The following is a 13,034-nucleotide window of genomic DNA, read 5'->3' on the forward strand; positions in this document are numbered from 1 at the left end:
CATGAAGGGCTGTTATAAACAGGGCTGTGATCACTTGTTCTCCATGTCCACTAAAGGTAGGACAAGTAGTAACGGGCTTAATCCGCAGCAAGGGAGATATAGGTTAGCTATTAGGGGTATAAGCGTAGTTAAGCTCTAGAATAGGTTACCATGGAAGGCTGTGGGATCCCCATCACTGGAGGTTTTCAAGCACAGGTTGGACAAACACCTGTCAGGGATGGTCTAGATTTTCTTGGTCGTACCTCAGCGCAGGGCCTGGACTTGGTGACTTCTCAAGGACACGTCCAGCCCCATGCTTCTAGGATTCATGTGACCTGGAATTAGGTTTCCCACATCCCAGCTGAGGGCCCGACCCCCACTATTTCAGGAGGGGGAGCCGTCTGGCTCGTCATGGAAAACGTGGAAAGCTTGCGGGGTTCGTCCCTATGCCAAAGCAGGTATCCTTTGAAACGGTGTAAGTCCTCGTGGCTGGGCTCAAAACCAAGGCCCAGAGGTACATGCGCCACGTTGTCCGCCGGGCGCCCCCAGCTGAACCGGCCGACAAAGCTCGAGAGAACACAGTACCCGTCGGGCTGCAACGTGCGCCTCCTTTTTATTCCTGCGCCTCCAGATGCCACAATATATACAGATGGTTTTATTTATACACGTAATAATATACAGAATTAGATTTTTATATATATATATATTCATATATTCACACAGACACACAGACGCTCACGGATGCGCCCAAGAGCTCAGCAAACCTCCTCAGCCCGCAGGGAGGGTGCTGCTCCCGACACACCCCAGAACGGTAAAAGAACCCCCCAGAAAACGAGCTGGTTTCTCAAGAAAAATCATCGTAAATTTGAAAAAAGTCTTTAAAAAAAAGGGGAGTGAGGAGGGGTGTTCATTTGTTTGATAAATGGAAGAGGCTGCCCCCCCTCCTGAGCAGCGGGCAAGTCATTCCCTAGGTCGGCCTGGGACAGTAGCAGATACAATCCCAGCATGCCCTGGTGCAGGCCGCTCCGCATGGGGCTTGGCATGAGTCCGGAGCCGGAGTTAGTCACCCTAAGTGGTGCGTTGTGGGTAGCGGATGCTGTCGACGCTATAGCATCAAAGGGACCTGCCATATGAGAAGAGTGCTGTCCGTCTCGCTGCAGGCCGGCAGCTTGCTGCTGGGGTTGAAATTCCGATAGCCCCGCCCGCCGGAGATGATGGCCACCGAGGAGATCTCCTTGCGGTGAGCGTCCCGGGCGCATGGCCTGCTCCGCACCCAGACGTCCGGGTCGTCGGCCATTTCGTAGATGGAGCCGTCCTCCTCGCTGTGCTCCAGGGCGGTCCCGCCTGGCGCCGGAGGGGCCTCTTTCACCGAGAGCAGCTGCCCGGGCAGGTGGGAGGTGGAGTGGAGACGGTACTGCAAGAGGATCCCCTTCTTCCTCATCTCCCTGGCCGGGGGCTTGTCGAGGGCAGATGGCTCTGGAGACGGGCTGTCCGGCTTCTCCTCCTGGCCGCCCTCCTCCTCCTTGTCGTTCTTCAGCACGTCCGGGGCCAGGGTGCTGACGGCCACGGCCAGGAATTCCACGGGGCCACAGTGGCCGTTCAGAGAGACCATGCCTTTGCCTGGGAGAGGAGCAGGGAGGAGAGCGAGAGAGAGAGAGGTTTTATTAACAGTAAACGCTTCAGAAAACAAATCAAGTTCACGCCTCATAAATATTGCAAGGCTTGTCTGCCGAGTCCCGGTGGCTCCGGCTGCCTCGATAACTAGGGCACGTTATTCTGAGATGCACAGACGGGCCCCAAGCTCTCCGCTCCTCGCCGTTAACCTTGCGCCGGCCAGGAGAGCAGGGGCCAGCGCGCTCAGCCCTCCGCGCCGTGCATGAGCTCCATAGCAGGCCCAACGGCCCAAATCCTCCTCATTTCCACTGAAATCATGAAGAGGATCTGGGCCGACGTGCCGCGTGCACCCACTGGGTCTGGCTATGCCACACCCAGCCTTTCCCATCTGAGCCAATGGCTCCCCATTCCACCCCCTTGGATTCTACCTATGGTCCCAAGTCCCCTCCCACTCGTGGCCCCTGGAGCTCCCTGTTCCCTGACTACATGCTGAGCCCCCTGGCCCCCCGCGCTGCGACTCAAGGTTCCTATTAATGGGGGGGATGCTGGGAAGTCCCAGCGGCTGGCCCTGAAAGGGAAGCGCAGCAGCCCACCCGCTGTGGTCGTGACGGAGACAGTTTTGACCCAGCGACGGTAACGCGTCCTCTCTCGGGGATCAGATGGTGCCCGAGTGGGGCGGTTTGCTGACATTTAGCAGCACCTGCTTGGGGGGTGGAGGGGCAGGGGGGAGAGATAGAGGGGAAATACAGAGCGTTTCCAGCCCTGGTACCCACAGCTCCACCAGGGCAGCCTAGTCCTGACCTGCAGCCCTTCTAATTCATCCCTGGAGTTTACCATGCCCTCTCCTTCCCCAAGTGCAGCGAGGCATGACCCTGGCTCCCAATGGCTGAGCCAGGGAGAATGGGGCTGCTGCCTGAGATAGGACCCAAGGAGTTTCATTTTGGCCTTTTGCCCCACGTGTCCCATGCTGGAAGGGGCTGGGAGGTCCGACGCACATTAAGGTCTCCTCCATGAGCACCCCAGGGTGGGCCACAGGGCAACAGACCTCTGTGGTCCCATTCAGCTTGTCCGGGGCTCAGCCCAGGGAGGGACCGTGCCCCTGAACACAAAGCAACACCCCAGGACACGGTGTGCCTGAGGGCCATAAGAGGGCACAGAAATGCACTGGCGCACCCACGTGCTGGGATGGGGGGGGGTCATGCAAACACATGGATAAATACGGGACATTCCAGAACAACCAGCGCTTAGGGCTTCCAGTCCTGAGACCCATGCACGTGTCAACGCTTCCAGCAGCACAGCGCCCTCTAGCAGCGGGTCAGGGCATCGATTTACCGCCGGCGCAGAGCGCTGCTTGAGGCACCGGCGCCACCTACGGCGGGGCCTGGGGCTTTTCTGGGAGGCGTCCCACCCCAGCACTGAGCCGCGAGATCCTGGCGTGAGCTGGCGGGGGGGGGGAGGTGGAAACACGCTCCGGGGCGAGCGAAGCAAGCTGACAAAACAGACGTGCTAGCCCAGAGCCCGCAGCACGACAGGCGTTTGGTCTCGGCTGGGATCTGCGAAGGAATCCAAGGGAGAGACGTGTCCAAATGCCACGGCGATGCCATGGGACTTGGAGGGCCATGGTCCCTTCGCTTCACTTGCAAATAGAATAGAATAGACTATCAGGGTTGGAAGGGACCTCAGGAAGTATCTAGTCCAACCCCCTGCTCAAAGCAGGACCAATCCCCAACTAAATCCCCAAATGGCCTCCTCAAGGATTGAACACACAACCCTGGGTTTAGCAGGCCAATCCCAGTTAGCGTTTTGCTTGCCCTGCGGGACGTGCGAAGGAGCCAGCTGCAACATCTCCGCAGTCCCCCAGCGATTCTCCACCAGTCCCCCGGGTGCTGCTTAGCCCTAGCTCGGCAGGAGTCCGCCAGCACCAACGCCGAGCGGACGATCTCCCTCTTGGCCCAGCTGAGAACCTTCTGCTCTGCCCAACTCCCAGGGGCAAGACGTACCAGAAGAGCAGACTCACCAGTGATTTTGGGGATGCCTTCCAGCCTGGGCACAGGCAGTAACACGATGATGCCCTGGTCCGTGCCAACCCACAGGAGCCCCTGGCAGATCAGCAGGCTGGTGACACGGACGTTCTTCTGGCCTGTTGGGAGAGAGTAAGGAGTGAATGTCGATCTGCCCCAGGGAGAGGCTGCGGGCACCAGGAGACAAGCACTCCGACAGCAGCAAACTTGAGAGGCCGCGGGCTTGGGGATGAGAGCCAGCAGGATGCCAAGGGGCACTGACTGGCGCCACAGGACTAGAGTCGACAGGAAGCCAGATTCCTACGCCCTGGTGAGCAGCCTTACATCAGGCAAAGGGGGATTGGCACAAGAGGGGCTAAGGACCCGGCAGAACACGGCACCAGCAGGGGATGCGGAAACGGAACAAGGGACGGCGGGGAAAGCAGAGCACCGCCTGCGCCCACCCAGCGCCCTGGCCCAACCATGGCTCTGCCGAACAGCTGGGGCTAGCAGACACCAGAATGCAGCGCGTGGCGAGGGCCCCGGTGCCGGCGCTGGCAATCTCCTGGCACCGCTTTGAAGGCGCGATTCCAGAGCCATGTTTTACATTCTGAATGCATGAGTGCCTCTCCTTTGCAAGAACAGAATACCCTGTTGTTTCTAGGCACGGACAATGAGACGGATAATTCGCTGCCATGAATTAACATGTTTTTGATGTCAGTCCAGATTAGCTCTTCCCGCATGAGCAGCGCTGCGCTGTCTTTTCACTTTAGCGGCAACGTTCGGGAGAACAAGGAAGGGGGAGCGGGCGGCTCAGCGAGGATGCCTGTCTCCTCTCTCCAGTGCTGACACACCTGAGGAAGGATGGGGGGCTGGGGGGGGGCAGGGGAGGAGGCCCTAGCAGAAAGAGGGGTAGGTGGCAGGGCGAGGCTCCATAGGGGAACGCAAATGGAGGAAGATTTCTCCGCCCCACCCGGGGCCCGGTCCGGCTGGTAAAAATTCACCCTATGCGATCACTGCACGGAGGGGCGGTGGGGGGGGGGGGGGGGTGCCCCTTACCCACGCGGGGGGGGGGGGCAGGGCTCCGGCAAGTCACCCCGCAGGGCAGGACGAATGACGAGCGGGATGTTTAGTGCACAGTGCTGGGATGTACAAGCCAACCAGGGTCCCCGTGCTTGTGATGGAGAGTCCCCTGGGGAAATAGGACATGCCCCCCTTTCTCTCGGCCCAGGACAGGGTGCCTCACAGGAATCACTCCGCTGCCTGTCTCGCTACCCCCGCTCCGCTCCAGGGCCCGGGGAGGAGGTTGCAGGGTGCATCTCGGGTCTTGCAGGAGCGGGTAGCAGGCAGCTGAATGGTAGCGTGGGGGGGGGAGGGGAAGAACGGCCATACTGGATCAGACCAACGGTCCATTTAGTTCAATGTCTTGTCTTCTGACAGTGGCCAATGCCAGGTGCTTCAGAGGGAATGAACAGAACAGAGCAATTATCGACTGATCCATCCCGTCATCCAGTCCCAGCTTCTGGCAGTCAGAGGCTTAGGAATGCCCAGATCATGGGATTGCAGCCCTGCCCATCTTGGCTAATCGCCATTGGTGGACCTATCCTCCATGTACTTATCCAAGTTCTTTTTTGAACCCAGCTATAGTTCTGGCCTTCTCAACACCCCCTGGCAACAAGTTCCACAGGCTGACTGTGCGTTGTGTGAAGAAGTACTGCCGTTTGTTTGTTTTAAACCTGCTGCCTAGACATTTCATGGAGTGCCCCCTAGTTCTCATGTTATGAGAAGGGGTAAGTCATACTTCCTTATTCACTTCCTCCACACCATTCATGACTTTACAGCCCTCTATCACATCCCCCCTCAGTCGGCTCTTTTCCAAGCTGAACAGTCCCAGGCTTTTTAATCTCTTCTCAGCCGGAAGCTGTTCCAGACCCTTAATCATTTTTGTGGTCCTCCTCTGTACCTTTTCCAGTTCTAATAGATCTTTTTTGAGATGGGGCGACCAGAACTGCCCGCAGTATTCAAGGGATGGGCGTAGCATGGATTTATATGGCGGCATTAGGATATTTACTGTCTTATTATCTATCCCTTTCCTCATGGTTCCTAACATTCTGTTCGCACTTGCCTGCTGCTGCACATTGAGTGGATGTTTTCAGAGAACTCTCCACAATGACTCCAAGATCTTTTTCTTGAATGGTAACAGCTAATTTAGACCCCAGCATTTTGTATGGATAGTTGGGATTATGTTTTCCAACGTGCATTACTTTGCATTTATCAACACTGAATTTCGTCTGCCAGGTTGTTGCCCAGTCACCCAGTTTTGTGAGATCTCTGTGATTCCTCGCGGTCAGTTTTGGTCTTAATTATCTTGAGTAATTTTGAATCATCTGCAAACTTTGCCACCTCACTGCTTACCACTTTTTCCAGATCATTTGCGAATATGTTGAACAGCGCCGGTCCCAGTACAGACCCCTGGGGATCTCCTCTCTCCAGCCTGAAAACGGATCATTTATTCCTACCCTTTGTTTCCTGTCTTAACCTTCCACCGATCCATGACTCGTTAAGACACTGCTTGGTTTGCTTAAGAGCCTTTGGCGAGGGACCTTGTCAGAGGCTTTCTGAAAGTCCACGTTCATGATGTCCACTGGATCCCCCTTGTCCACATGCATGGGAGGGGAGGTGGGAATGGCCCTGAAGCAGAGGGGTGCCATTATCCCAGCTGAGCAAAACAGCTGCTTCGTATCTCAATGCCCCCCTGCTATTAGTGCGGGCGCAAGGATGCCAGCGGACACCCTGCCCTGTCCCCAGTGAGGACGGCTCCCACCAGAGAGAAGAAAATGCCAGTTGCAGGATGCGGGGTGGAGGGAGGGAGAAGGATTATGGGTGCTACCCAATGTCTTTCTCCTTCCCCCTGCCCATGCCGCTGCTACTGCTGCTCCCCACCCAGCCTGGCTGGCGCTCCACTGTGACTGGGCCGCCCGAGCGGGGAGCCAGCCTCCAGCACCCCTGTGCGAGATTAGCCTGGAGCTGGGAGCTGACTCCCGCCAGGGGCACTGGCTGACTGGCAGAGGAGAAGCGCGGCCACAAAGGAGTCCCGAGCCCTGGGTGGAGCCCGCCTCTTCAGACCCAAGCTGGAGCCGACGCTTTGTCCCTCGATTGTCAATAGTTCATGTCTATTTGCCCAGGAAGGAAGCATGGAGCAGGCCAAGGATCGTGACCCCCCCAGCGGCTCCACACCAGGGGCCTTGCATGGCTGGAACGTGGAAGAGGCTTTGGGAGAAATGAATTAACCATGGCAAGTTATTATTACATGGGGGGGTCGCGAGCTGCCAGCCTCCACCCCAAACCCCGATTGCCCTCCAGCATTTATAATGGTATTAAATATATTAAAAAGTGTTTTTAATTTATAAGGGGGGGGGGGGTCGCACTCAGAGACGTGCTGTGTGAAAGGGGTCACCGGGACAAAACTTTTGAGAACCACTGATCTAGATGGACATCCCCGCCTACGTCGTCTCCAGTTGAAAATCAGCTACCGGCTTCCCGCAACCAGGGAGCAACATGTACCTGGATTCCACCCTCCGCTCTGCCACTTGAGCTGGGCTGAGCCACACCCACTTCTTCTACACTGTCCTCTCCGGGACCCTCTCCCCTGGGTGCCAGAGAGAGGGCAACTCCCCCGTCACCGTGAACAGAGGGGGCAGCAGAGAGGAGCAAGCGCCTCGCCCCCCCCCCTTACAAAGGGCACAAGCAGAAGGGGGCAGGAAGAGAAGCCCTCCCAGGTATAAGGAGGGGCGGGGGTGGAGCAGTGTCCAGAGGCTGGTCTAGGCCAGGGGGATTAGCACTGTCTGTAGCTAAATAAGTGCTAACCCCTCATGCAGCCAGACCCCACTGACACCTCCCACACTGGGGGTCCCCCGGCACAGCTACACCAAGGAGATCCCCCCCCCCCAAATATGCACTGGGCACAGGAGCACCAGCAGGGACCGAGGCCTCCGGCTACGTGCAGTAGCAAGGGGGCTAGGGAGGAGCAGGCAGCCCTGCTGAAATGCGGGAGGGCGCCAGAACAGGACAGGTGGCCACCAAACATTCCCAAGCACCGCAGGAGAAGGGCAGCTGCTCCGACCCCCCCAAGCAGCCGCCTCCTCCAGCTGCGCCTCCTGCCCTCCCCCACCCTGGCTCGGGGCTGAAGGCTCGGCCCCCAGCCGCCCCCGCCCCCTGCCTCGCGGGAACTGTTCTCGGGACACATTCGCGTCAGCGGTTGTCCACCTTTCCCTGCTCCCCGCCTCCTGCTAGGCTCCCACCATGCCCAATCCATGATCGGGCCCCCCCCCACCCCGTCTAGGAGCTAGTTCGCAATTAAACCGCATCACCTAATCGAACAGTAAAAAACAACAGAACAAAACAAGGAGTGGCAGCAGAAGGAGACATGAGAGCTGTGTCCCTGACCCCCAGTGTCCCCTGACACCCTGTGTTCATCTGGTCTATTTAGACTGTAAGCTCTCTGGGGCAAAGGCAGCCAAGCGAGGCCACTATTCTGGTTAGGGGTCTGATCGTTCTTCGTCACTGTAATAATTCTACCAGAAGAAACAGTTACGTACCAGGACCAACCCGAGCGTGGACATAGTTACAGTGATACAGCGGTGACAGTGTGGCCCAGTGGCTAAAGCACTGGACTAGGACTCAGATCTATTCCCGGCTCTGCCACTGGCCTGGGCAACTCACTCTCCCCCCCTCCCCCGTGCCTCAGTTTCCCCGTCTGTAAAATGGAGATAATGGTACTGACCTGGGGCTCTGAGGTCTGCTGATGAGCAGTACTAGATGAGAGCTAGGGATTAGTAGTAAACGGTTACATCTTATCCCCCCTTCCTGTTTGGGAATTAGCAATATCAGTATAATTGTGAGCACACTGGGCATGGACCTGCTTGAACTATACTGGTATAGTTTAAAAAGGTTCCACTTGCTCGTGCAGACAACGCCTAAGCGTCTATGCTGTACCTAGGACAACAGAGCCCCGATCTCCGGTGAGACCTCTTGGCACCACCGTTACGCCAATCCCATTAATAAGATCCTTAACTCCTCAGGGCTCTTTTGCAGCTGGGCTCCCCGTCCCGCTCCAAGAAAGGAAAAGCAAGACATCAAAAAAAGAGTAAGATTTCTAATGGCAAATAAATATTTTATCACCGCGACTTAACACTGCGGCGTTGGATTCACCGAAGCAATATATCTGCTGAGCTACAACGCGAGAAAGCCGGGGCTCTCCACGAAGACTTTATTAATGACCTGTCTGGTTAAAAAGGATGAGGGAGCTTAAGTTCAAAAATGCATTAATGCCAAAACACTCACTCTCCCAGGAAGAAAAGGAAGTGATCAATTTTTTATCATGCCCTAAAAAAAAAAAAAAAAAAAAAAAGACACCCACTTACACAACTACTGCCTTTATTACTAATTAAACAATTACTCCTGTTCATCGCTGGAGTGAGGGGTGGGGCCACGGCCCTTCACAGCCCGCGATTACGGTTCAGACATTCGCAGAGCTGGATCAGTGCAAGACAGCAGCTTCGAGCAGTTTTACCCTCTCTGCACTAAGCGTCTGCATTAGTGCCATGGTGCCGGGGGCTGGAATCTGGGCAAACCCCCCTCGTAGAAAAGGCCTTAAAAGCCAGCTTTGATTCTATTTTCGGATTTTCTATAGCCGCAGAATCTGAGCCCTAGAGGCTCAATCCACGAGAACTATTAAATCAGAAACTGCCCCTCCTCGTTAGTCTCAGCAGAGGCCAAGGGATGAATGGGGCATAAACCTCTCATCCTTCCAGGAGCTCAAGTCCTTCCAGGTCAGGACGGTTAGCGGGGGAGGGAAGGGGAGGGCACGATCTATCGCTATTCTGTGGATAAATACAGAACTTCGCTCTCAGGGGCGGAGAGCTCACAATAGCCTCTGTTTGGGAGTCAATCCCCCCAGACTGCATTTCTCATCCTTGCAGCCTACTAAAAGAAACCCTTTAGCACTGAAAAGCATTCGCATGACAACAGGATCTTTGTTTCCACAGAGTTCACCAGCTCCTGACTTCTCATCAGCCCACTAGACGTGGTTAGTTTTTGCAAAAATCGCAATCGGTTGCCTTGAAAACAACCGACGGCACAACCGTACGTTTGCAATTCGGAGAGGGGTGGGAGAAAACGGGACGAATTGGCAGATGAGCCGGGGAGAAGCGAGAGATCTTGTTCTATGCGGACGACCCTGGTAATAAAACGATAGCAAACGGATGAGAACGCAGAAGAGGGGATCTCTGGGTAGAACTTTCTCTGGGAGGGATCAGTAAAGGATTTTAAGATCTAGTGCCTTGTCTAGATTAGGGAAACTTGCAGTGCTGTTAACTACAGCAGTGTGCAAACTTCTAATGTGTGTCCATTGCAGCAGTGCAAAAATGTGGCAGGCACTAACTAATGTGACAGGCCCTGGTGCAAATTCCAGTTTGCACCAGGGTAGGGTGTCTGCACTAGAGGTTTTCACCAGTGCAACTGTATCAATGTTATGACACTGGTGCAATTTTCCCGGGCAGCCAAATACTAGGACTTTGTCTGTGGCTTTTTAACAGTGCATGAGAATTGTGCGCTCACAAAAGATGCCAGTCTGACAACCAAAGAGACTCAAGTTCTGCATGTCTTGAGCAGGGACCAGACAAACTTTCCCCCCGGCTGCCCTCCCAATGTGCCTCACCCCGACATGGGGGGGACCGGCCCTCTCTCGGGATGAGGATGGAGCTCAGTGGATGACTGTGCACGACTTGACTTCTCTGCGGAGGCTGCCAAGAAGTGAGGGCGGTTCCACCGGGACCCTGACACAGCCCGCAAATCATTTCCCTCTGCGCTGAACAGCCTTCCGCAGGGCAGGCGTTTGGCATCACCAGTGTCTTCATCAATTTTAAATGCGACCGAGTGAAGTAATTAGGCCACATTGATACTGACAAAAGCAGAGCGTTTAACAAAGCCGAAACAAACGAAGCTATGCTTGTCATAACACCTCCCTCCTCCACAGACCTCAAAGCACTTGACAAAGGTGGAGAAGGACCACGAGTCCTATTTTTAAAAGCAGGGGAAACTGAGGCACGGGAAACGTTCCCTAAACACTCAAGGTCGCACCATAAATAAATGGCCGAGCTGGGACATAGAACCCGAGTCTCCTGAATCGGACTGAAGCCGCATCTGCTCCACAGAGTCACTAACGCCGCAAGGAATGCAGAGTTTGTGTGCAGCAGACAGGTGGGGCTTTGCAACGGAGCCTTTCCTGGAACGCAAGGTTGGGGCTGCTGGACCAGGGAAAACCAAGGGCAGCTGAACAGTGACGCCCTCCCGACCGGCGGGCACTAGCACCGCAGCTCTTCAACAGCCTCCTGCAAATCCACAGCCTCACACCAGCTCCGAGGGGGCAGCAAATAAGTACCATTCCCATTTTATAACAGGAGAAGCCAAGGCAGGGCGTTTGTGGCTTGGAGCAGGTCACTCAGAGGGAGAAATGTCAGAGCTAGGGTCAGTACCCGTTTCCAGCCTCCTAGTTCTGTGCTTCGACCACAGGGCTACCCCCATGTATCAGTCAGGACAGGCATTTGGGATCATCTTGCCTTCTAACGGCTAGAGGACTTGCCAAGAATCCTAACGCTGCTGTGGGCTTGGGGATAAATGGCCCCGAGTCCCCCTCTCTGGTTAGCTGCTGACCCCGGCTCTAGGGAGAGAGTATACAGTGACAGGTTGTTCCCGCACAGCCGTGCTGGTGGGGGGCACGGACCAGAGACAGAACAACCCCCTCCCCGAGGGAAGGCAGACGAGGGATGGGCAGCTGCACCACACGAAGGATCGCTCCGGTCATTCGAATCTGGAGGCCCAGGCCCCTTTTCAGACAGTCCCTTGCTGGGGTGCAGTCCTGGCCCTTTAAGAGTCATCCTAGAGAATCCACCCCGCAGGCAGCTCCCTGAGTTGCTGTTTGAAAGGTAAGAGGAGAGAAGGGGCAGAGGAAATTTAAAGGGCCAGGCCTGTCGTTTTAACGCAGTCTTCTCCTCCTCCCCCCAATGCTTTCATAGAATATCAGGGTTGGAAGGGACCTCAGGAGGTCATCTAGTCCAACCCCCTGCTCAAAGCAGGACCAATCCCCAGACAGATTTTTGCCCCAGTTCCCTAAATGGCCCCCTCAAGGACTGATCGCACAACCCTGGGTTTAGCAGGCCAATGCTCAAACCACTGAGCTATCCCTCCCCGCTTTGCAAGGGTGAGCATGGGCAACAAGGATCCATGCTCAGAAGGGGGGGGATTTCTCCCCCCATCTCCTACACCCCACTTTCCCCCTCCCCTCTCCATTCACCCTTCCCGCCCCCTCCCTCCGCCCTCCAGCAAAGCAGGCTATAAATACTCTGCAGGCATCCAGCAGCGGCTGGGGAGGAGGCAGAGGAGGACAACAGCCCGTAGGTGTCAGTCCAGAAAGAGGCCTCATCTCTCAGGCCGCTGGTAAAGCGGGGAACAGCTTTTCGAATCACCAGCTAAGAATCCCAGCCAACACGTGGCAAGAAAGATGCTTCCTCGTAGCAGCAGCATATGCAGGCATCAGACAAAGGCCGTTTCCCACAGCAGCAGTCACAGCCCATCTGGCTCCATTCGCCGGGCAATTAGCTGAAGTTCTGCAGCGTGTCCGGCCCACACGCCCCTTTAATGATAAACACGGCCCCTTCCCAGCACTGCTTCGGGGCCGAGGCAGGGCTCGGGACAGAGAAGCTGCCAAACGGCTTTTCCCCCTGAATGCAGGGGGTTGTTTATTTCAAGGGGTGAATGTTCCCCCATTCTCCCCAGGGAGGGTGGGTTTGGCCCATCTGCCGTGTGCGTCCTGCACGAACGGGATGCTCGCAAAGATTATGGGAGCAGGGTCGGTAGGGGTCGCTTCTCTGCAGATCTTCACCCCCCTGCCACGAGGAGCTACCGATATGCTGATCCTCATGCAAAATCTGCCTCATTTCCGACACACGTCCTGGTGATAGCATGGGTGGGAGGCGGAGGCGGAGAAGGCAAACTCCTCTCCAGCCTGCAGCTACACTGGTAAGATAACCTGGCCCCCCCGTGCCCCACTGCCGGCCCCGCTGGAGGGGTTTGACTCAGGCAGCGTCTGGCCATTGTACAAAGCAGTGTTGGTTCAAGCACAGCAGCTAGCTCAACTGTAGGAGGCGCTATCGGACCCGTTAATCCACACAGGGGAACAGGATCAGGGGCATGCGCAAGGGGTGGGGGGCAAGCAGGGGCACAGGGCCCCCCCCAATCATTGGGAGCACAGAACTCCTCTGGGGCCAGGGCAGGGACAGCGAGCTCCTCTGACGAGAGATGACAGCTCCACCAGCCCCGGGGTGAACCAGCTCCTCTGACCACGCGGGGGGCAGCAGCTAGTTTCTCCAGCTGCGGGGGGGG

General features: G+C 56.2%; 1 protein-coding gene across 1 annotated transcript in view; it reads right to left on the minus strand.

Moving 5' to 3' along the window:
• Positions 1 to 580: 580 nt before the first annotated feature.
• ARHGEF10L (Rho guanine nucleotide exchange factor 10 like) overlaps positions 581 to 13,034 on the minus strand; it is a 161,438-nt gene continuing 148,984 nt past the window's right edge. Inside the window, exons 27-28 of the mRNA XM_026659969.2 lie at positions 3,611 to 3,733; positions 581 to 1,599 (exon numbers count right to left, since the gene is read on the minus strand). Coding sequence (XP_026515754.1) covers positions 1,085 to 1,599; positions 3,611 to 3,733 — 638 coding nt within the window. The 3' untranslated portion in view covers positions 581 to 1,084. The remainder of the gene's footprint in view (positions 1,600 to 3,610; positions 3,734 to 13,034) is intronic.

This window comes from Terrapene carolina, unplaced genomic scaffold, assembly GCF_002925995.2.
Source record: "Terrapene carolina triunguis isolate 2854851 unplaced genomic scaffold, T_m_triunguis-2.0 Scaffold714, whole genome shotgun sequence".
In the NCBI taxonomy this organism is placed as follows: Eukaryota; Metazoa; Chordata; order Testudines; family Emydidae; genus Terrapene; species Terrapene triunguis.